Genomic DNA, 25,482 nt, shown 5'->3' with positions numbered 1-25,482 from the left:
TGGGGAACGTCTGTGTGTGTGTTTGTGTGTGTACAGTAAATGTGTGTGTGACTTTGCGTGTGTAAGGACGAATTCACACAATTAGGCTTTGGTGTAGAATCATGTAGAATTTTGCACATCATGTAGCTAATGCCAGGAGAATACATTGGCAGTGCGAGTGTGTGCATGTGTATGTATGTGCGTGTGTTTCGTGTGTGTGTGTGTGTGTGTGTGTGTGTGTGTGTGTGTGTGGAACCTTGCTGGCCATGAAATATGGATGCTGGCAGGAGAGGTAGGGGAGTGGAGCGTCCATGTTCAATCGCATCACACACACACACACACACACACACACACACACACACACACACACACACACACACACACACACACACACACACACACACACATGTACTGTGTGTACACAGATACAGTATGCAGGCAAGCACACAAATTTGTATTACTGTACTTGTAAGGACCTTCCATTGACTTACAGTATATTCGATTCTTTCTCTCCTAAGCCTAACCGCTAAATGCCAAACCCTAACCCTAACCCAACTATAACCCTACCCAACCATAACCCTAACCTAACATTACCCTAACCCTACCCAACCATAACCCTAACCTAACATTACCCTACCCTAATAATTCCCTAACCCTACCCAGCCATAACCTAACAATACCCTAACAAACAAACACAAACGCACACACACACACACACAGAGTGAGTGAGTTAACCCAGGCGTTGCTGGCCCAGGGGAAGCGGTGAGGGGGCGGACAGAGACAAGCTTTCATGCTCTGCTGAAGATTCACTATGTAGCTCTACAACTCAATAATCATCACTAATGCATGACACAGACACATCATGTGTGTGTGTGTGTGTGTGCTTGTGTGTACATGTGTTATTTCTTTCCAGTATACTGTATGTGGATGTATATGAGAATATATATATATGTGCGCGCGTGTATGTATGTATGCATGCACATTATGTATCTGACAATGTGTGTGTGCGTGTGTGTGTGTGTGTGTGTGTGTGTGTGTGTGTGTGTGTGTGTGTGTGTGTGTGTGTGTGTGTGTGTGTGTGTGTGTGTGTGTGTGTGTAGATACTGGGGTTGAGTGTAGGTATGTCTTTGCCTCTGATAGACTGCTATTGAGAGCAATAATGTGTACATTAATATTCCAGCTCAGGGATCATGTAGTGGAGGGTAAGAACTAGGGAAGCACCGGTTTTTGACAAGATAACTCTCTCTAATGGAGAAACATGTATCATATCTCAATATTTTTTGTCCAATGACCCCAATATGATGGTCCAAGTTCTATACTGTTCTATACTGTTTATTAAAAGTAATGGATCGGTACTCGGCATCGGCTGATAGCCCAACGCTCAGGTATTGGGACTGAAAAAGTTGGATCAGTGCATCACCTAGACTCAGCTTACAACCCCCCCCCCCCTCCCATTTGATTATGATTGAAAATAAAAGCATAGATTTTACAGAGTATAATCACATCGACGTAAGTAACATTTCCTTAAAAATCGCCATTTACATTGTACGTACATTAATATTCCAGATACAAGCTAATAACCTGGTTAATGTCTTAGACAGGGTAAGGATATGCATCTATTGCGAGCATTACCATGGAAACAGAACTCACACAGTCTATGGCACGTAAACCCATGACCCAACCTTGACCCAAACCCCAATTGCTTCTCAGTGGCTAACAGTACAAGATGTAGTGTAGGTTTAGGACATGGATGTGAATCGTGCTCCCTTTCCCATAACAATTACCAACCACGTGTCCTTGAGTTAGGCACTTGCCCCCCTAACAGCTCCAGTGGACTGTGGTCAAACCGGGCAGCTCCCAAATGTGAGGGTTTGTAATTGTGTGTGTGAAGCAGGAAAAAGAGCACCTGTGCTCAGCGTACCTACCCTGGGTAAATAAATGTTGAAAAAATAAAAATAAAAGTGCCAGGAGAGTGCAGTAGGATTAGGAAGACCCACACCGTTAGCCTAGCTTAGCGTAGGAAGCGTTGGAAGTAGGTTACTACAGCTAGCCTAGTTCCCAGCAGTCACGAAATACTGTACACTCAAAAATACAACTCCAAAACATTCCTGTAAACATGTTGTGACCTGTGTATTTACCACGTGGAGAAATACATATTTTAAATTAGACATTTTCTAGTTTTCTAAGCAGATCCATACTCAGAATCTTTCTTTGACGAACCACTTGAAAAGCCCTGTTGTAACTTCCGTCAATAAAATCAATGTGACTAGTAGCTAGCGGGGCTTTTCAGGTAATGCGTGAAATCACTGCATCCAGGAAGCAGTGGTTCAGCAAAAAAAATTGCTTAGTATGTATCTGCTTAGAAAATGAAAATATCTCATTTAAAATGAGTATTTCTCCAGATGGTAAATACACAGGTCACAACATGTTTACAGGGATGTTTGAGTTGTATTTGGAGTGTATTTTGTGACTGTTGGGAACTAGGCTACACTGGCACACCTACTTCCAGTGAATGACGCTAAGCTAGGCTAACGGTGCGGGTCTTCCTACTCCTACTGCATGCACAGAGAAAAAAAAGGTATGTATCTGCTTGTCTAACTCCGGGTAGATGGCAAATAAGCTAATTTCCCAAAAAGTTGGCGTGCTCCTTTAACTCATTGACCGCTGGGGATTAGACGGGGCCCCGTTCTAGCACTGCCACGCTTTAAAAGATAGGAGTGAGTCACCTTGTTTGTAGAGCTATAACTATATTCTATATTATAGCTATGCATACAATACTATGGCCCATTTGACATCTCCTATCTATTGTTCAATATGTGAAAAATAATGAATTTCTTCATCCATACGTTCCCATGTTATACCGTGGTGAATATAAGTATAGTTATAGCGTGGTCTGGGGTAATTCCCGAAAGGCTGAGTAATAGCCTTATACGTCAATTATACTATAAACGTTGCCGTTTCTTGCCTGTACATGCTATTATTCCCAAATCAAATCTATATCATATGTATTATGTTTCATCATTGTTATGTGTACTTTCACATGGTGGAGGATATACTTACTGTCTTTTGGTGATACATTCACATTGTGGTTTGAGTGTGGTGTCACTAAGTGGTGAGTTGTGATCAGGGTTCGAAATTAAGGGGGGCTTGGGGCAAAATGCCCTCGAAAATGTACCAAATGCCCTCGAAAATCAGTTAAGGGGGGGCAAGAAAAGCCCCGACACTTTGCACAGATGTTTAGCCCTTAGTATGCACTAGGGATGGGCATTTTAAAGAAAAATCCAGATCGATTGATCGCATGCTATACTCGAGTGATCGTGTATTACTCGAAAAGGAAAAATAAATTAAAAATTAAATTAAAAATTAAATATATATATTTGATATATATATATATTTTTTTTTACTTATTTTTGTTCATTCACGTATATATGTTTAAGGAAACCAACAAACAGTTATAATCTTACACATACATGTGAAAAAATATGTTAAAAAAAATATATATAATAATAATTCATATTTTTTTTCATACAAATTATTATTAATTTAGATTACTCATGCCTATTCCTAGTATGCACACGCACAGTATAATATGCATGTAATAAATAGTTTGTTAATAAACTCTGTTACTTGAACAATTTTCACTGTGCTCCTAAATTTCTTTGTGTGCTCCTACATTTTTTTTTAGATTTTATTTATTTAAAATGTATTTAGGAGCACATGTGCTCCTTGGGAAAAAGGTTAGCATAGAGCCCTATATATGGAGACATTAACATTACGTTATCAAACATAGGGACGAAGACTGTAAAAAAAAGTGTCGACAATGTTTTATAATCTTTATGTAAATTTTCATCATAAAAATACGGTGCCCCCGAAATACAAAAAAATACCCCGAAAATCAATTAAGGTAGGCAATTTTTTTTTTTTTACATTTCTAACCCTGGTTGTGATTACACACTGTTCTTTCTTGTAATTAACATGGTTGCTTTCATGTAATTGAACACAGGTGTGGTGACGCCCTATTAAGCAGACCAGGAGCTCATCACTGTTGTGTGCTCTCACCTGTGCTCTCACCATTTTTGGACCATTTGCTCTTGTCCTTTTTTGCTTGTAAACTATTGCTTTTGTTGTATCCTAAACCATGGAGGCTGGAGCACCCAGCTCTCCACTTTTGTCCTTTAGAGTAGTTGTTAAATGAAAATTGTTATTTTTGGTAAAACGTGTCCGACTTCTTGTTATCCACCCTTTTACAACCAAGGCCTACCGGGAAAACGAGCCATATTTCCTGTGACTGCTGAGGCCTTAGGGCAAGTCATATATGCTTTTTTTTGCGTTTTTTTTTATGCTTTGATCGTCCCCAACGGCATACGTTGTGGAGTAATGTTACACACACATGTTGCGATCGGGGTGAAGACATGGTTGGATGAATGCAGGATTGATATCATATAGCCCTTCCCTTCACTAGGATGTACCCCAAAAAGAATATTCCAATTATCTGATCGCGAGTCCCAGTATTGGTGTCGATCATGTCGCCAACATAATCCACCACACATCATGTATCGGGAGCATTTGGCGTTTCTCAATCGGATCGTTATAACCGCTCCATTCGCCCGACAAAGAAAAGTGAGCCCGGTGACAATTGACCGTTGTACAGGCCAAGATACAAGGTTTCAAAGGGTGCTCGATACCGCCGTTTAGCTGGATGCGGCCGGTATTGCACTTTGGCTATCTCAGACTCATTCCCTATGGTAACACCGAGGTTCCCGGATGAATATCGAGAAAAAATCCCCCAAAAAAATCAAAAAAAAAAGAAATAATGTATATATACGTGGTTGGCATTCAATGGATGGTGCCCAATAACGTATATAAACGTTGTTGGCGGGGAATGAGTTAAGACAGACTCTCCATAGAAATCTTGAGAATTTGTACCATTTTAACAACTTCAGGGTAAGTGTTTGACTAATAAGTGGCCCGGATTTCATGTTTAGGTAATATAAAAAGCTTCTGAGTAAGTAAAATGGAATTGAAAATGAAAGTTCATATCAGTCTATGTTAATTTGCCTAGCTGTGATATGAAGCGAGCAAAGTGCTTATACAGCCGGGAAGCAGCAAGTCCACAAGGTGCTTTGCATCTAAACACTGACAGAGGAAGGAGTGAAGAGGATAACAAAGGAAGTCAGGCAAGGAGGGATGAAAGAAAATAATAGAAAAGAGAAGGTGAACAAAACGGGAAGGTCAAAGGTCACCACGGGGACGAGAAAAGGAGAAAAAAAACAAGTCAAGTGGGATGAGAAGGAGAAATATAGGAAGAAAAGAGAGAAAGACAGTGAGAGACAGAGAGAGAGAGGCTGAGAGAGGCAGAGGGACAGGAAGAGAGAGAGATTGATAGAGGCAGATAGAGGGAGAGAGAGGAGGAGAGAGATGGGGTAACTCAGATGAAATCAGATGAAAGAGGGGGCACCTCACAATTCTCAAGTAGACAGTGGACAGATTTCCTAATGTCAGGAAATATCATTCAGTACTTCAGACTGCACCAATGTGGATTTAGAGCTAATCACAGCACTATTTAAGTTATTACATTAGTTACAAATTATATGATATCTGCAATAAACAGGAAGAAACATTAGATCTGTCAAAAACATGTGATACAGTTGATCATCCCTTGCCCTTACTAAGATGATCTAGTGTGGGTTTGGTTAGAAAGGAGTGTGATTGGTTTCATTATTTGTTTCAGAGGCAACAGTGTGTGAAGTCGGGAAATGCCAGTCTGAATTTTTGTCAATAAAAAGGTAAAATTTTGGGTCCCGTCCACCATTTATATCAATGATATTGTCTCTTTCCTGAATGGTTGTCAAGCCCATCTTTATGCTGATGACACTATTGTGTATTGTATTGCTGACTCTGTACAACTGGTCATTGAGAACATACAACTTTTCTCTAATGCTCTTCAGGAAGTGCTTATTAATTCTTATCAGTTTTGGACTGCCGTGATGTAATTTATAGACATGCTGCTGCTTCCACTCTTAAACCTCTTGACTCAGTCTATCACTCTACCCTAATAACTGGTGACAATTGAAAGATATAACTGTTTTTCATATGGTTATAATAACAACATGTAAATACATGTTGCTGCATTGGAACTTTGGACTGATTTTCTCAAATGACTGTATACACTATACAGCATCAATCTGTAACAGTTTTTATTGATTTTCTTTGTTTTTATCTTAGGCCATGTTTAGACGGAGAGAGTCTGAACAGAAACCGCAAAAGTCGTCTTGCGGTCTCACTTTTAATGTTGCGTTTAGACTAGTGTTTTGGGATGGAATTCTGCGTGCAGACGAGGCTGTAAAAGTGTAGTCGACTCGAGACGACGGAGCCCCGCTGTCACACGATTGGCGCAGATGTCACATGACCAGAAACATCAGTGGCCAATCAGAACGCGCAAACCGAACGCGGAAGTGCAACTCCGTTAGGGAAAATATTCACGCAACCCATACCCATTGAGACAACCAGGCATGCTGTGAAGACCTGCCCTACTCTGCCTCTGATTCGCAGACTGTGGGTGGGGGAATGTGATTGGACCAAAGCAGAGTCACACAGACAGTGGCTCCAGTCACTAATAGTTGCGATAGCCGCTGGACTGATTCTTGTGTATTTAAAAGTACTGCCAATGTAGCCTTCAGGTGATCTCCGTGGATAGAATCAGAAATGCTTGTTCGCTTTGTTTACGCTTCTAGGCTACTGGCGCATGCCTGTGACGTAAGCAGTACGCGACGAGAGCCTTGACAACCCTTTCGTCATAGTTTTATGCAGTTTGACTGTTCAGATAATAGCGCGAAGGTGTATCGTTTCTAGGATTTCCACCCAGGAAGGTGGTCTCACTTTTTTGCGGATTCTCCCCGCAAAAACGCTGTTGCCGTATAAACAAAAGGCACATCCAAATTTTTTTCCCCCGGATTCACCTGCTAGCGTTTCCGTCTAAACATGGCCTTAATATCTTGTGTTTTAGGCAGTTTTTTGGCTTTGTTTTGATCTTGCTGTGTTACTACATTTGATTGTGTCTTATTTATTTGAACAGTCTGTTTACTCAACATCATTGTAAAATAAACGGTTTGATGATGATATTGTGTGCGTGTGTACACGTGTGCGTGAGCGTGTGCATGTGTGTCTTATTGGCCTGTTTTGAATGTATTATTCATTAGGTATAATAAAGATCTCATATCTCTTATATTCCAAATGTTAATAAATCCCTATTGTGTCTGTGAGAGTGTATCTATATCTCTGTGTGTGTGTGTGTGTGTGTTGTGTGTGTGTGTGTGTGTGTGTGTACATGCTCCCATGCATGTTCAAAATGCTACACCAGGAAACCCCAGCATGCCAGGATCCATAAATCAAGTTACAAATGAATGTTTTGTTTTGCTGAAATGGCCACTAAACGCATTCACCCTCCACAACCACTTATTCCTCCTTCAGAAGTACATACTAAACAGAGAGGGTCAACACCCAAAACACATTCATTATTTTATATAGGCCTAATTAAAATCAATATAGCCAAAGTACTCTAGTGCTTCAATAGGCTAATATACTATATACTAAGTGAGGGGTGACGAACACATGTTCACCATCTAATAACCCTCTTATGTTGTGCATTATAACCACGTGTCGTTGACGTAGAGGCCAAACAAAGCCTTTATGGGGTCTGACAGAACCGAGAGGACCCAGGTAGGATTGGATCCTTCCACTCCCGGTGCTGACAAGGTTATTCAGTACAGAGAGAGAAGGAGCATCCAGCCAGTATAAATCGACTGGATGTGTATCTAAACATTCCATACGTCCTCTGGTGTGTGTGTGCGTGTGTGTGTGTGTGTGTGTGTGTGTGTGTGTGTGTGTGTGTGTGTGTGTGTGTGTGTGTGTGTGTGTGTGTGGCGTGTGTGTGTGTGTGTGTGTGTGTGTGCGTGCGTGTATGTGTGTGTGTATGTGTGATTGGTGCAGTCAGTAGAGCGTGGCGGTATAGGAAGAGAGAGAAGTGGCTTTGATAGAGCCCAGTCCATTTAAAGCAGTAATCAACTCACTCACACACACACACACACACACACACACACACACACAAACACAGACATACTGTATAAAACATAGAAAACACACAAATACACATACACAGACACAAAAACACATTGACATGTTTAATACTAGGATATGGTTGGCTGCATGTGTCAAACTGTGCCCGACTCTATTTCTCTCTCTCAAACACTCACACACTCTCACACACTCACACACTCTCACACACACTCACACAGACTCCCAGGTTAGTCGTAAGGGCATTATTTTGCTGTTCTATTCTGAGGAGAAGGCTGTGGATTTTGTCTGCTTCCAAGGCCAACTGAGTTATGTGTGTATATTGTGGGACGTATGTGTGTGCATGTGGTTTGTGTGTGTGTGTGAGTGGGTGCTCAGAGAGATACAGAGGATGTACATACTGTAAGCTTAACACTGAACACTGCAGAGAGAGTGAGGTAGAGAAACAGAGAGAGAGAGACAGAGTGGAAGGGAGGGTGAGAGAAAGAGACAGAAAAGGAGGGAAAACAGACAGACATGACAGTCAGAGAGAGAAAGAGAGAGAGAGAGGGAGGGATAGAGATAGAGAGAGTGAGAGAGAGTGAGAGTGATTAAGAGAAATGGGTGATAGCTGGAATGAACAATGTTGTTTCCATCCCCATGCTCTCTCCCTCTCCTCTAACCTTCTAACCTCTCTACCCTCCTCACCTCTCATCTAACCCCATCTCCTCTCTTCTAACCTCCTCTCCTCTACCCTCCTCACGTCTTCTCTACCCTCCCCTACCCCTCTTCTCTCCTCTACCCCCTCACCTCTCCTCTACCCTCCTTAGCTCTCCTCGCTTCACCTCTCCTTTAACCTCCTCCCCTCTCCTTTCCCCTCCTCCCCTCTTCTCTCCCCTCCTCACCTCTCATCTCCCCTCCTCACCTCTCCTCTAACTTTCTCTCCTCTCCTCTAACATCCTCACCTCTCCTCTCCCCTCCTCTCATATCCCGTCCCCTCTTCTCCTCTAAACCACTCACCACTCCTCTCCCCTCCTCCCCCCTCCTCACCTCCACCCTCCCCTCTTCTCCTCTAACCTCCTCCCCTCCCCTCTATCCTCCTCTCCCCTCCTCACCTCTCATCTCCCCTCCTCTACCCTCCTCACCTCTCCTCTACCCTTCTCACCTCTCCTCTACCCTCCTCTCCTGTCCTATACCCTCCTCACCTCTCCTCACCTCTCCTCTACCCTCCTCTACCCTCCTCACCTCTCCTCTACCCTCCTCACCTCTCCTCTACCCTCCTCTCCTGTCCTATACCCTCGTATACCCTCCTCTACCCTCCTCACCTCTCCTCTACCCTCCTCTCCTCTCCTCTACCCTCCTCTCCTGTCCTATACCCTCCTCTACCCTCCTCTCCTCTACCCTCCGCTCATCTCCCATCCTCACCTCTCCCCACCTCTCCTCTACCCTCCTCTCCTCTACCCTCCTCTCCTCTACCCTCCTCTCCTGTCCTATACCCTCGTATACCCTCCTCTACCCTCCTCACCTCTCCTCTACCCTCCTCTCCTCTCCTCTACCCTCCTCTCCTGTCCTATACCCTCCTCTACCCTCCTCTCCTCTACCCTCCGCTCATCTCCCATCCTCACCTCTCCCCACCTCTCCTCTACCCTCCTCTCCTCTACCCTCCTCTCCTCTACCCTCCTCTCCTGTCCTATACCCTCGTATACCCTCCTCTACCCTCCTCACCCCTCCTCTACCCTCCTCACCTCTCCTCTACCCTCCTCACCTCTCCTCTACCCTCCTCTCCTGTCCTATACCCTCCTCTACCCTCCTCTCCTCTACCCTCCTCTCCTGTCCTATACCCTCCTCACCTCTCCTCTACCCTCCTCTCCTATACCCTCCTCTACCCTCCTCTCCTCTACCCTCCGCTCATCTCCCATCCTCTCCTCTCTTCACCTCTCCTCTAACCTCCTCCCTTCTCCTCTCCCCTCCTCCCCTCTTCTCTCCTCTCCCCTCCTCACCCCTCCTCACCCCTCATGTCCTCTCCCCTCGCCTCTAACCTTCTCTCCTCTCCTCTAACCTTCTCTCCTCTCCTCTAACATCCTCACCTCTCCTCTCATATCCCCTCCCATCTTCTCATCGAACCCCCTCACCACTCGTCTCCCCTCCTCTCCTTTCCTCACCTCCACCCTCCCCTCATCTCCTCTAACCTCCTCACCTCCCCTCTATCCTCCTCACCTCTCATCTCCTCTCCCCACCTTTTATCTCCTTACCTATCCTCTCCCCTCCTCACCTCTCATCGTCTCTCCTCTACCCCCTCACCTTTCCTCTACCCTCATCTACCCCCTCTCCTCTACCTTCCTCTACCCTCATCTCCTCTACCCCCTCACCTCTCCTCTACCCCCTCACCTCTCCTCTACCCCCTCACCTCTCCTCTACCCTCCTCTCCTGTCCTATACCCTCCTCACCTCTCCTCTACCCTCCTCACCTCTCCTCTACCCTCCTCTCCTCACCTCCCCTCTCTTCACCTCTCCTCTAACCTCCTCCCTTCTCCTCTCCCCTCCTCCCCTCTTCTCTCCCCTCCTCTCCCCTCCTTTCCCCTCCTCACTTCTCCTCTCCTTTCCCCTCCTCACCCCTCATCTCCTCTCCCCTCAGCTCCTCTCCTTTAACCTCCTCACCTCTCCTCTAACCTTCTCTCCTCTCCTCTAATCTTCTCTCCTCTCCTCTAACATTCTCACCTCTCCTCTCCCCTCCTCTCCTATACCCTCCCCTATTCGCCTCTAACCTCCTCACCACTCCTCTCCCCTCCTCTCCTCACCTCCACCCTCCCCTCTTCTCCTCTAACCTCCTCACCTCCCCTCTCTCCTCCTCTCCTCTCCCCTCCTCTCCTCTCATCTCCTTACCCCTCCTGTCCCCTCCTCACCTCTCATCTCCTTACCTCTCCTCTTCGCTTTGGATAAAAGCGTCAGCTAAATGACAAAATGTAAATGTAATGTAATGTACTTTAACCTCTTCACCTCTCCTCTCCCCTCCTCTCCTCTCATCTCCTCTCTTCTCCCCTCCTCACCTCTACCCTCCTAACTGTATATATGTGTATGCATGTGTGTGTGCGTGTGTGTGTATATATAAGTGTTTGCTTGTGTGTGTGCGTGTATGTATGTATGTATGTATGTATGTATGTATGTATGTATGTATGTATGTATGTATGTATGTATGTATGTATGTATGTATGTATGTGTGTGTGTGTGTGTGTGTGTATGTATGTATGTATGTATGTATGTATGTATGTATGTATGTATGTATGTATGTATGTGTGCAGCTTTCTATTGTGGTGGTGGAGTTTAGGTGCACTTTAGTCTGTGTTTGTAAATAAGTAATGTTTTTTTTGTGTTTTCTATGCTGTGCGTTTATGTGAATGTTGATTAGTGATTGAGCTATGATTATAATTATGTTGTCATTTCGGATGTATGGAGGCACTGTATGCTTGGTTAAAGTTGTGAATGGAGGTGTATTCATTTCACATGTGATCCAGGGACGTAGCGAGGAGTGGGCTGTAATTGGTCGAGATACGTCACGTGGTGTCAGTGAAACTAGTAAACAGGAAGTTGCGGGGAATTTGACAGCAGCGAAGGGAAACGAGTGGGAACTGGTGAGTGAATGTGTGTAAGCGATTTGTTTTAAGAATGATAGTAGTATTGTGGTAGTTATTGATTGAATGTGTGTTTTGTTTCAAGGTTTGTAACCTGTTGGAGAAAAGAATTAAAACCTTTTTACAACTGAGTGGCATCCTGTCCATCCCTTCACCCCAGCAGCGGGAGTAAAGCTGCACAGTATGTATGTATGTATGTATGTATGTATGTATGTATGTATGTATGTATGTATGTATGTATGTATGTATGTATGTATGTGTGTGTGTATGTATGTATGTATGTATGTATGTATGTATGTATGTATGTATGTATGTATGTATGTATGTATGTATGTACGTGTGTGTGTGTGTGTGTTGATTGATTGATTGATAGAAAACTTTATTAACAGATTGCAGAATGGGTACAGTACAGTGCAGCTCAATACATACAATTGTTAAGGGGATGCAGACCAGAGAAAGACGTTCTTCTTGTTTATATCAGGGTCCCCCATGTGTGTGTGTGTGTGTGTGTGTGTGTGTGTGTGTGTGTGTGTGTGTGTGTGTGTGTGTCGTGCGTGCGTGCGTGCGTGCGTGCGTGCGTGCGTGCGTGTGTGTATGTGTGTGTGTGTGTGTGTATGTGTGTGTGTGTGCATGTATGCAAGTGCATCTACATGTAAGCTCACCCCTTTACAGATGGCGACAGCCTCCTTGGACATGGACTTGGGGTAGGAGACATGGTGCTCCATGATGGACTGAAACAACTCGTCCTCATCCTCACCATCAAATGGAGGCTGGCGGAGCAGAGGAGGAGGAGAGGGAGGAGGAGAGAGGGAAAGGTAGAATGTGTGGAGGAGAGCAGCAGATAGGAAGGAGAAAGAGGAGAAGAGGAAGAGGAAAAGAGGAAGAGAGGTATGAAGAAGAGTTGGAGAGGAGCAGATGGAGAGTTGAGTAGACAGGAGGAGATGGGAGGAAGAATAGGAGGAAGAAAGGAGGGTGGACCAGGAGGAGGAAATAGGAGATGATGGGAGGAAGTGGAGAGGAGGACATGAGAAGAAGAAAGAAGAAGACAAGAATTAGAGGACAAAATGTGACAAATGAACACAGGTTTTATACTAATGTAACAACTGGCACCCTCTCAGAACTCTATATATATACAGTACCGTATATATATAGATGTATATGTATACACACACACGCGCGCACACGCACACACATAAAACAATTAATATTTAAAATGAAATAATAAATAATAAAAGTGATATCCTCTGACATTTCAGGAAAGTGTGTTCTACTACAAAAGAACAATTTGACAAAACTGAACTTGAGTTGAACTCCCAAAAGCATGCATTCATGCTGACACACACACACACACCTACACACGCACACGCACACACACACACACACCAACCTGCCCAGCGAGCATCTCGTAGAGCAGTACTCCGAAGGCCCACCAGTCCACAGACCTACTATAGGGCTGGTAGGCTATGATCTGGAACACAGCAAGGCAACAGAACAAAGATTCATTATATCCTCATATTAATTTGATCTCATTTAAATCAGTTAGCTGAAAGCAACACCACAAGACAAGATACATGTCATTTAGCAGAGCCCTGGATACCACTACTGTACAGCATTTCTATTTCCACTCCATACAGTATATTATGGACACATATAATACATTTTCCTTAACACATTCCCTGCCACGCAATTTGAGCATCTTATACCACTCTCTGCCAACACTCTAAGTCTATGGAGATGTTCACCTTCTTTGCAGGGCTATAACTTTTTAAATTGTATTGCTAAATTGACATTACTATGGCCCATTCAACATCGATTATCTATCGTTCAGGATGTGGGAACGTTATACTTTTTCATTCATACATTCATACGAAAATACTGTCTAGAATATAAATATGTTTTTATCGTTTTCTGCAGTAATTCCTAGAACGCTAGTTATAGGCCTAAACGCATAATATAGATTATCGATTGCAGTTTATTCGTGATACATGCTATATTAAAAAATCCAACTGAATACGATCCTAAACGTTATGACTCATCATGCGCGGATGAAAGGGGGGGTCGTTTATAAGTCCGTGATCGTCAGTAAATGCTTTATGTAGTATGGGTTGATTTATTGATCAGTTGGTTTGTAAACAAAGAAATGTACAATCGCCTTGAAAATGACGTCAGCGTCCTCTTACCGTTGGCCGACGAGACTGGAGCAAAAAGATCCCACTTATTTGACGGCGATCGAGTCGATCCATTTCCGGTTTGTATAATAATAATAACAGCCCAAATCATGTCGATTATTGAGTTATGGCAGCGATCCATATACACGGTGTGTGTCTTGAGTCCTGCGACACTATGTGAGTGCCGGACGCATTTCCCAGACGCACCGAGATCGACTCGTCCATTTCCGGTTTGGTAACTCGCCGATCATCCACCAGGCGGCAGTATTGAAGCGTTGCAGAGTTGTGCAAGCTCCCACTGCATCAGACCAGGCTACGTGAGGGAATTATGAATAACATGGCGAAAAAATTAAATATGATCTCAATAACGTCGTACGCCGTGGAATGGCAGAATTAGCATGAACTTGAAACACGTCGTAAGCTGTTTCCGGTGCTGGATGTGTTAAGGCTTTACTAAATAAGATATGTTGTGGTGTCATCTTCCTCTTGGGTAGAACGCTTGCTGAAATGTGACTTCTACTGGGCTGCATGTGTATTGTCTACAGATACGGGCTAAGATAAGGCTCTGTAAAGGTCTCCTATCATGAGGAGTTTGGCAGTCTGTGTTATTTAGGCGCTGGGGATAAAATGACATAGGTACTCCTTGCCGTTTGGTAGGGCTGTTCGATTATGGCAAAAATCATAATCACGATAATTTTGATTGATACTGAAATCACGACCATTAAACCTGAGAAATTTGAGAACATTATGATGACTACTGAATTTGTTTTACCATTCTTCTCGACCAAAAGCTGCCTGTTACCTTCTACAAGTTACCAAAGCTGTTTCAAACTGGAGAAACGAGCCATGGCACACCACTGTTAAGGAAGGGTGCGCTGCATTTCCAAGACAAAATGAGAGCAACATGGCATGCGGCACAATAATAATTGTATATCCATTATTGTTTTCATTATTGTCGGGAGCGAAAATCGTAATTTCAATTGAAACTCGATTAATCGACCAGGCCTACTATTTGGCCTCGGTTGTTACCTAAAAAAAGAGAATAGCAAGCCTTATCAACAATCTGTTCAGAAGAATTCCCCTTTGTGATGTCATACCAAGGACACAAGCAATCAATTAGCTTAAAGCCACTGGAAACCCACTTCCACAATAGCCTTCATGTACCTTACATTACATAATACATAATATTAAGTATCAGGAATTGGAAGCATTATGCAGGTACAAACATATCAAAGTGCAAATGAGAGAAATCTTTTTTTATGAATAAAAGAAATAAAATAAAATAAATGAAAAGGGGAGGCTCAGTCATCACAACCAGGCAAGGATGTCAGAGATTCCATATGATTTAGAAAAGGTCTCCAAGTCTTCTTGAAATAATGTAGGGAGCCCTTGAGGGGAAACCTGAGCTTTGCAAGTTTAATAGACAGTGTCATTACGTTGTCTTGCCTCTGGTGAGCCGCTGGTGTCCCCGCCCACTTGGTGCCGTCTGGGATCTCTCCAAGCTGACTTCACAAAATGTCCAATCGTCTCCCCCATGGGAAAACAATGCACTGCACTTTTCTTATCTTTTAGCTATATTTGAGAATTCAAATGAGCCTGACATGGTTTGAAAGCCACTGTGCTAAGCTATCTAGCAGACTGGTGGACACCTTCCACATCTGTATTACAGTAAAGCTATCTCGCAGACTGGGGTACATCATCCACATCTGTATTACAGTAAAGCTATCTAGCAGACTGGGGTACATCATCCACATCTGTATTACAGTAAAGCTATCTAGCAGACTGGGGTACATCATCCACATCTGTATTACAGTAAAGCTATCTAGCAGACTGGGGGACACCATCCACATCTGTATTACAGTAAAGCTATCTAGCAGACTGGGGGACACCATCCACATCTGTATTACAGCTATCTAGCAGACTGGGGGACACCATCCACATCTGTATTACAGCTATCTAGCAGACTGGGGGACACCATCCACATCTGTATTACAGCTATCTAGCAGACTGGGGGACACCATCCACATCTGTATTACAGTAAAGCTATCTAGCAGACTGGGGGACACCATCCACATCTGTATTACAGTAAAGCTATCTAGCAGACTGGGGGACACCATCCACATCTGTATTACAGTAAAGCTATCTAGCAGACTGGGGGACACCATCCACATCTGTATTACAGTAAAGCTATCTAGCAGACTGGGGGACACCATCCACATCTGTATTACAGCTATCTAGCAGACTGGGGGACACCATCCACATCTGTATTACAGCTATCTAGCAGACTGGGGGACACCATCCACATCTGTATTACAGCTATCTAGCAGACTGGGGGACACCATCCACATCTGTATTACAGCTATCTAGCAGACTGGGGGACACCATCCACATCTGTATTACAGCTATCTAGCAGACTGGGGGACACCATCCACATCTGTATTACAGCTATCTAGCAGACTGGGGGACACCATCCACATCTGTATTACAGTAAAGCTATCTAGCAGACTGGGGGACACCATCCACATCTGTATTACAGCTATCTAGCAGACTGGGGTACATCATCCACATCTGTATTACAGCTATCTAGCAGACTGGGGGACACCATCCACATCTGTATTACAGTAAAGCTATCTAGCAGACTGGGGGACACCATCCACATCTGTATTACAGTAAAGCTATCTAGCAGACTGGGGGACACCATCCACATCTGTATTACAGTAAAGCTATCTAGCAGACTGGGGGACACCATCCACATCTGTATTACAGTAAAGCTATCTAGCAGACTGGGGGACACCATCCACATCTGTATTACAGCTATCTAGCAGACTGGGGGACACCATCCACATCTGTATTACAGTAAAGCTATCTAGCAGACTGGGGGACACCATCCACATCTGTATTACAGTAAAGCTATCTAGCAGACTGGGGGACACCATCCACATCTGTATTACAGTAAAGCTATCTAGCAGACTGGGGGACACCATCCACATCTGTATTACAGTAATCACTCAATGAGCTCAAAGTGTAGTATAGCTAAGCGAATGCTAACCGTTTCATATGAATGGTGAATGGGAAATGCTAAAACACATAGCTTCTTACTCCGGGAGGTATAGTTAAATAAAAACACAGATTTGGGTGTTTGTAGTTTGTAGGTTTAGTAGATTAGTCAAGCGTTCTAACAAGTAGGGTACATTTGATAGAGTTGGTTTATAGCAAGATCTAATGCCAACCGTTTCATGTATGTGACTCAGATTTGAGTTAAACTTACTCTTACAGAGTCAAATCCACATCACGCTGGAGTTAAACGTACTCTTACAGAGTCAAATCCACATCACACTGGAGTTAAACGTACTCTTACAGAGTCAAATCCACATCACGCTGGAGTTAAACTTACTCTTACAGAGTCAAATCCACATCACGCTGTAGTTAAACGTACTCTTACAGAGTCAAATCCACATCACGCTGTAGTTAAACGTAATCTTACAGAGTCAAATCCACATCACGCTGGAGTTAAACGTACTCTTACAGAGTCAAATCCACATCACGCTGGAGTTAAACGTACTCTTACAGAGTCAAATCCACATCACGCTGTAGTTAAACGTAATCTTACAGAGTCAAATCCACATCACGCTGGAGTTAAACGTACTCTTACAGAGTCAAATCCACATCACGCTGGAGTTAAACGTACTCTTACAGAGTCAAATCCACATCACGCTGTAGTTAAACGTACTCTTACAGAGTCAAATCCACATCACGCTGGAGTTAAACGTACTCTTACAGAGTCAAATCCACATCACGCTGGAGTTAAACGTACTCTTACAGAGTCAAATCCACATCACGCTGTAGTTAAACGTAATCTTACAGAGTCAAATCCACATCACGCTGGAGTTAAACGTACTCTTACAGAGTCAAATCCACATCACGCTGGAGTTAAACGTACTCTTACAGAGTCAAATCCACATCACGCTGTAGTTAAACGTACTCTTACAGAGTCAAATCCACATCACGCTGGAGTTAAACGTACTCTTACAGAGTCAAATCCACATCACGCTGGAGTTAAACGTACTCTTACAGAGTCAAATCCACATCACGCTGGAGTTAAACTTACTCCCACAGAGTCAAATCCACATCACGCTGGAGTTAAACGCACTCTTACAGAGTCAAATCCACATCACGCTGGAGTTAAGCTTACTCCCACAGAGTCAAATTCACATCACGAGTTAAACATACTATTATAGGGTAAAATAATATGCTATATGTAGGGGCAGGCAAAGCAGAGTGCTCTGAAGCTGAACACAGTGCAGTGTTTGAGGCTTGTTCAGTAATGCTCTGAAAACAGTGCAACACTGGGGGAAATGGACTGTATCACTTCTGCTTACCTTGTCATTGTTAGTGCTGTCGACCAGTGTGTGAAGTACCAATTCTTTGTGTGTTTTGTTTTACTTTTTCTTATATTGCATTTTTCATATTGAGACATTATGAAAGATGTGTGTGTCTGCGTGCATGTGTGTGTGTGTGTGTGTGTGTGTGTGTGTGTGTGTGTGTGTGTGTGTGTGTGTGTGTGTGTGTGTGTGTGTGTGTGTGTGTCTTCACACAGAAGAGTGTGACTTGCCGGTGATTTTTAGCTACATTAAGCACTCTGTAGTGTTACAGTATCAATAATACAGAACTCAACACAACACTAGCATTATGTGAATGTAGGCCAGGAAGAAAACACAGAAATACACAAATACAAACTCAGTTCAATCAGCCATGGTTCACACACACCAGGCCGCATGCACATGTTCTGAATCATGCAGAGATACTGTACACTTGAAAACACAACTAAATCTGCTATCGCACAAACACAGCCTTTTTGGCATTGAAGCCCGCCAACACAGACACACACACACACACATGTACACACACACACACACACACACACACACACACACACACACACACACACACACACACACACACACACACACACACACACACATGTACACTCACAAACAACACACTCACGTACCTCAGGAGCGATGTAGTCAGGTGTTCCGCAGAAGGTCTTGGTGGTGATTCCGTCCACCATGTTCTCTTTACACATACCAAAGTCTGCGATCTTAATGTGGCCCTCGGCATCCAGCATCACGTTGTCCAGCTTCAGGTCTCTACGGGGGGACAGACAGACAGCAGGAGTTAAAGGACCATATTAATGTGGCCCTCGGCATCCAGCATCACGTTGTCCAGCTTCAGGTCTCTACGGGGGGACAGACAGGCAGCAGGAGTTAAAGGACCATGTTTAGGGTCTAGTAATTCAATCATTGTGATCTGAAAGGTCTTTATTTGCCAAGTAGTTTTCACATACAAGGAATTTGCTTTGGTCGTTTTCGGTGCGACATTAACAGACAGATAATACAATAAAGAGGTGGAGTAAGATAAAGTGAAATATGAGCTAAGTTGAGCACAATAGAATATAATATAATTATGAAATAAAATGTCAAATATAGGCCAGGGCCCTCATTTATCAATGGTGCGTACGCACAGATATGTGCGTAAACCATGCGTACGATCATTTCTAATCAATGTGTGGGACTTATCAATTTGAATGTGTGCTTGAGATTGTGCGTATATCTACGCACAGCTCAGACCGTGCGTACATGGTGCCCAGCGGTAGAATAATAAGACTGCACCATGAGACGGACTTTCATGCATTAGTTTCAACACTGCCATGTTCTGTATGACCCGTAATTCATTATAGTTAATTGTAAAATAGCGACATTAGTGTAATTATTGTCAAACCCTATAAATAGCATTTGGAATAGGTATTTCCAAATGAATTCAGCCTGGTTCATAGCGTTATTATAGGAATACTTCTCGCGGTGTGCGCTCAGATGTTTACAGCGATATAGGGCATACAGAGTCTATTTGCAGAGAGAGAACATACCGTTACCCGAGACACATTCTCCTTGATTTGTACCGTAATTTGGGACCCAAATTGGAGCGTGGAACAAAACGCAGTGTAATTTCCCCAACCCCCAACTACATACAATATCCATATATCAATAATAACAGCAGGCTGAGGCCAAGAGAGGATTTTACGCCAGGTTATCCAACATCATCGGAGCAATAGACTGTACCTGTATCAATGAACAAATCCAGTTATGTGAACGGGATTCCACTCGGTCAATGTAATCTGCGATGCGCATTTTGGCTGATAATGTCGTTATCAATGAAAAAAGGCATTTTATTTGCAGTATATGTATGGTATATGGAAAACGCAAGCGAAAAATAGTGGTTACGAGTTTGTATTCTCCATTGGGTTGCACATACAGTGTGCTTCAGCGACTCGTTCATTTCAGTCCTTACAGTGCTTAATGTCGGGTCAGCGTGTCATTTATTTCTGTCAATGTGCTGGTTCTGTAGCAGGACTGGGTCAGTCAACATCCTTGGCACCGAAGATAGTCTACACACTCCCTCCTCCTCAGCTAGACCTCCGTGATCAATCTCGCTCTGTGAAGTTTCTCATAGTTCGCTCCGCTTAGTCCATTATTTCACATCCCATGGGGGTGTTTCATTACTATATGGATAATCATGCACTAGCATAGACGGTAAGAACAATGGTATTTATCAACACGGAGTGTGTGTACGACCTGTGCACGCACGGTTGATAAATCCCAATTTTTCTGTGCGTAGAGACATTCTAAATTCCGTGCGTAGGAACGAAAATATAACACTTTCTACACATTATTGATAAATGAGGGCCTGTAAAAAAAGAGGTTGAATAATATTAAATAGGATATAAACTAAATTAAATATAGCACAATATAATCTGAGAATTTACAATAAAGATAAAATAGGAATAGGCCAGGCCAGGGCTGTGCAATGGGCAATTATGTGCCCATAAGGGGTAACCTCGTTCCCAGTTTTATCTCCTCCGTGAGATAAAGACTGGTAAAGCACTACGGCCGAAAGTGTGAATTTCCGGTGTATGTACTTCCCCTGGAAGCTGCCTCCGAATGGACCAAACTTTTCCCCGAATCCTGTCGGCAAACAAGCTAGAACGTCGCGGTCATGTAGTCAATTCTTCAGGCAAAGCCGTTGCAGTGGCTTAAACAAGGAAATATTGTGCACTTCACATGTTTCTATAATTGTTTTGTCGAAACCGGAAAGCCTGTAGCCGGTACTTCCTGTACTTCCGTTTGCACACTTTAGGAGGCATAGCTTTACCAGCCTACATAAGGGGGGTCTATGTATGCAAACTCCATTGATAAGGTTTATTCTGTCAGTATTTCTTTTACATTTTTTTAACCTTCATTTAACCGGGATAGGTCCACTGTGGACAGATGCTCTTTTTCAGCTTCACATTCACACCTGGGAGCTGCGCAGTACAACCACAGTCTGACACTGTTGACCACTAGGAGCTGCCCAGTACAACCACAGTCTGACACTGTTGACCACTAGGAGCTGCCCAGTACAACCACAGTCTGACACTGTTGACCACTAGGAGCTGCCCAGTACAACCACAGTCTGACACTGTTGACCACTAGGAGCTGCGCAGTACAACCACAGTCTGACACTGTTGACCACTAGGAGCTGCGCAGTACAACCACAGTCTGACACTGTTGACCACTAGGAGCTGCCAGTACAACCACAGTCTGACACTGTTGACCACTAGGAGCTGCCCAGTACAACCACAGTCTGACACTGTTGACCACTAGGAGCTGCCCAGTACAACTAGTCTGATACTGTTGACCACTAGGAGCTGCGCAGTACAACCACAGTCTGACACTGTTGACCACTAGGAGCTGCGCAGTACAACCACAGTCTGACACTGTTGACCACTAGGAGCTGCCCAATACAACCACAGTCTGACACTGTTGACCACTAGGAGCTGCGCAGTACAACCACAGTCTGACACTGTTGACCACTAGGAGCTGCGCAGTACAACTACAGTCTGACACTGTTGACCACTAGGAGCTGCGCAGTACAACCACAGTCTGACACTGTTGACCACTAGGAGCTGCGCAGTACAACCACAGTCTGACACTGTTGACCACTAGGAGCTGCCCAGTACAACCACAGTCTGACACTGTTGACCACCAGGAGCTGCCCAGTATAACCACAGTCTGACACTGTTGACCACCAGGAGCTGCCCAGTATAACCACAGTCTGACACTGTTGACCACTAGGAGCTGCCCAGTACAACCACAGTCTGACACTCTTCACCACTGAGCAACTCCACTGGAGCAGTTGGGGGTTAAGTGCCTTGCTCAAGGGCTCTTCAGAGGTTGGAATTGAGGGATGGGAGAGAGAGTTAAATGGTGCATTTTATATAGTGCTTTTATCCAAAGCGCTTTACAATTTTGTTCCTCACATTCACCCATTCACTCACACATTCACACACCGACGGTGGAGGCAACCATGCAAGGTGCCGACCTGCTCATCTGGAGCAATTAAGGGTTTTAAGTGTCTGGCTCAAGGACACGTCGACGCGCTGCCTGGGAGGAGTGAGAATCGAACCTGGAATCGAACCGGGAACCTTCTGATTACAGACAACCGCTCTACCTCCTGAGCCTGCCCCCCAAGTTATTCATTCACGTCCCGCCCAGTTTTTTCCTCCGGGGGATCAAACTGGCGACCTTCTGGTCACAAACCCACTTCTCTAGTCCATCGCTGCCCCTATTGTGGTTGTATTGATGTTGAATTGATTGTCAGGGGTGACTTTAATCTTGATTGGTTGAATAAAACCTCTAATTACATCAAGGACATTAGCAGTAACCTCAATTGATCCCAGCTGATTACTAAACCCACAAGGACCAAATCAGAATCAGAGGTCAGAGGTCAACCATAGGCGAACAGTGGTCCGGCTATGGACCCAGATGCTGTCTTATCCAGACCGGGACCTATAACCCATAAAATTATTGAGAATTATAAACATTTTATCAAGCGTTTCTATTTTTAAAGCGGCACAGCTTATCTAGCCTTTACGGCACTGGAAACTAAAAGTCATCTCATGTGACACTACATTGCAACTTGAGTCAGTGAGATGCACAGGGGAGATGAGACAAGATGAGTGAGTCAAGAGAAAAGTATGTCCACATGGCATGCTCTAAAAAGTAAACGGAGCCTTTTTTTTTTTTTTTTTTAGATTGGCGTTTTATCGCTTTATTGCTACTGGGCAGTCCAGTAGAGAGAGACAGAGGAGGAATGGGAGACAGAGTGGGGGGAAGACATTCGGCAAATAACGACGGGTTCGGGAATCGAACCCGGGTCGGCTGTGTCGCGGCTGAGCGCGCTATGTGGTTCGCCACTGGGGCGCCCAGTAAACAGAGCTTTTAATCAAGAATGAACACTCTTAATTGTTCTTTCTTCCCACGGACAGTTCAAAACCAGTATGTGTCAATTATGGCGATTATGAGTGGCATAAGTGGCAATGTGAAGCGCCACTATGAGACAAAGCACAAATATTTGGTATATGTGCTTACCACTTTTGATCCACTTTTTCTCCTTCTTTTTCTGGTTTTCTCCAATGGCAATTTAGTCGTACCAATTCCCCCCTCCCCTGTCTTGATCATTGCTCGCATGTGCCCCCCACTGGTCGGTCGTAGGGAGGGTTGAAGAATCTATTGCATGTCCCCTCCGATACATGCAGAGTTAGCCAGCCACTTCTTTTCACCTGCCAGCGCGGACTGTCATTGGCGAGGTGTAATGTGTGGGAGGCTCACACTACCCTTGACATCTCCTGTCCTTGCTGTGCAGGCACCCTGACCGACCTGTAGGAGTCGCTGTTTACAACGACCAGATTACCACCAATCGACTCCCCTTCCGCTGACTCTGCCAATTGAGTCAGTATGACGGCCGGCCCAAGCCGGAGGCAACGCTGACAGCCGGATTCGATACCGGTGTCTCGCGCTTTGCTGACGAGCGCTTAGACCGCTGCGCCACCCAGCCGCCATGTGCTTACCACTTGTATCTATTGCTATGTCCGCCCATCACAATCACGCGAACTGTCTAATGCCTGTCCCGTCTCCCTGTCTCCCTGTAAGTGGCTGTCTCGGAGTGACGACTGGAGTGTTGGACGTCCCGTGATGAAGACCAGGAGGATGCGACCCTATCTGCGCCGCCCCTGTGCCTCAAATAGATCCGCTATCAGCTCTATCTTTAATCTTTCAAAATGTTCAGTTGCTATCGCATGCACTTATCTGTGTTTCACTACACATATGAGGTGCATGCCTACCAACTGTTCGCCTGTTTTATTGCAACACTACTATCACCGACATCTAAGAAGGGAGATCCCCCCTTGAATGGCCCTTCTAAGGTTTCTCTCCTCCACATTGCCTGTGGTGCATTTTTTCCTATTGCTAGGTTTTAGTGAGTTTTTCCTTACCTTTGCGTGAGTGTTGCATTTATTTATTTTGCATTTATTTTACATTTTTGGGACTTTATGGTGTTCTTGTTTTGTTCTTGACTTATTGTGATGTTTCTTCTTGACTTGTTTAAAGAAGACGTATCCGGCTCATGGAGACATTAACGTGTGTTGTCGGGCCTTACCACTAAATTTGATTTGATTTGATTTTGAGAAAACATACCCACTCAAATTCGAACTGAGGGCACAGAAAATGGATACATTTATCCTTTATCCATTTGACGCATACATTTGATGCACACATTTAATCTTTCTATCACAACAGGCATATTTCCTAGTGTTTGGAAGTCAGCCCATTAGATAAAGGAGGTGATAGAAATTATCTAGATAATTATGATGATCCTGTCTTTAGAAAATCCTAGAATCTTTGGTAAATAACCAACTCAAGACATTTCTTTCCACACCAATCTGGATTTAGAGCTAACCATAGCACTACTTCAGTTCAGCCATTACATTAGTTACAAATAATATAGTATCCGCTTTAGACAATAAGCAACATTGTGTTGCCCTTTTCATAGATCTGTCAAAAGCATTTGATACAGTTGCAGTATTGGTTTTGATGGAAATGCTTGTGATTGGTTTCAGAATTATTTGTTTGAGATACTTCAGTATATGCATTAGGGAGTGGCCATTCTGAGTTGTTGCTGGTAACAAAAGATGTTCCGCAAGATAACATTTTGGGTCCTGTCCCCTTTACCATTTATATTAATGATATTGTCTCTTCATTGAGGGGATGTCAAGGCCATCTTTATTGCTCATGACCCTATTGTGTATTGTATTGCTCATTCTGTACAACCTGCACATTTCCTTTAAAGGTCCCATATTTTGCTTTATTTTTCACTATTTGGGCAATTTTACACAATTCCTGTGAGTCTCTGGAACACATCTGGAAGGTTTTCTTCAGTAAAATTCATTGTTATGTATTTTTAATCAAGTACTTTGGTGCACCACTTTCTGCCCTTCCAGACTCCAAGCTGTTTTTGGCTGGGCTCCGCCCATACTTCCAATGCGCTTTGATTGACAGTCACTGTCAATGAACTAGCAGATACGAGAGAGAGAGAGAGAGAGAGAGAGAGAGAGAGAGAGAGAGAGAGATAGAGAGAGAGGGAGAGGGAGAGGGAGAGAGAGAAAGAGAGAGAGAGGGAGAGAGAGAGAGAGAGATAGAGAGAGAGAGAGAGAGAGAGAGAGAGAGAGAGAGAGAGAGAGAGAGAGAGAGAGAGAGAGAAAGAGCTCCCCCCCGAATCCCT

At 43.9% G+C, this 25,482-nt stretch overlaps 1 protein-coding gene across 1 annotated transcript in view; it reads right to left on the bottom strand.

Moving 5' to 3' along the window:
- The window catches only part of LOC311240507 (protein kinase C beta type-like), a gene marked incomplete at its 5' end in the record, with an annotated part of 391,798 nt that overhangs the window by 17,339 nt on the left and 348,977 nt on the right, over window positions 1-25,482 (bottom strand). The window contains 3 exon segments of the mRNA XM_084329084.1: window positions 12,322-12,429; window positions 13,047-13,127; window positions 18,839-18,977. Coding sequence (XP_084185210.1) covers window positions 12,322-12,429; window positions 13,047-13,127; window positions 18,839-18,977 — 328 coding nt within the window.

This window comes from Notolepis coatsorum (assembly GCF_963971535.1).
Source record: "Notolepis coatsorum genome assembly, chromosome: 14".
In the NCBI taxonomy this organism is placed as follows: Eukaryota; Metazoa; Chordata; class Actinopteri; order Aulopiformes; family Paralepididae; genus Notolepis; species Notolepis coatsorum.
The sequence above is the reverse complement of the archived record's forward strand: the minus strand, read 5'-3'. Positions and strand labels throughout refer to the sequence as shown.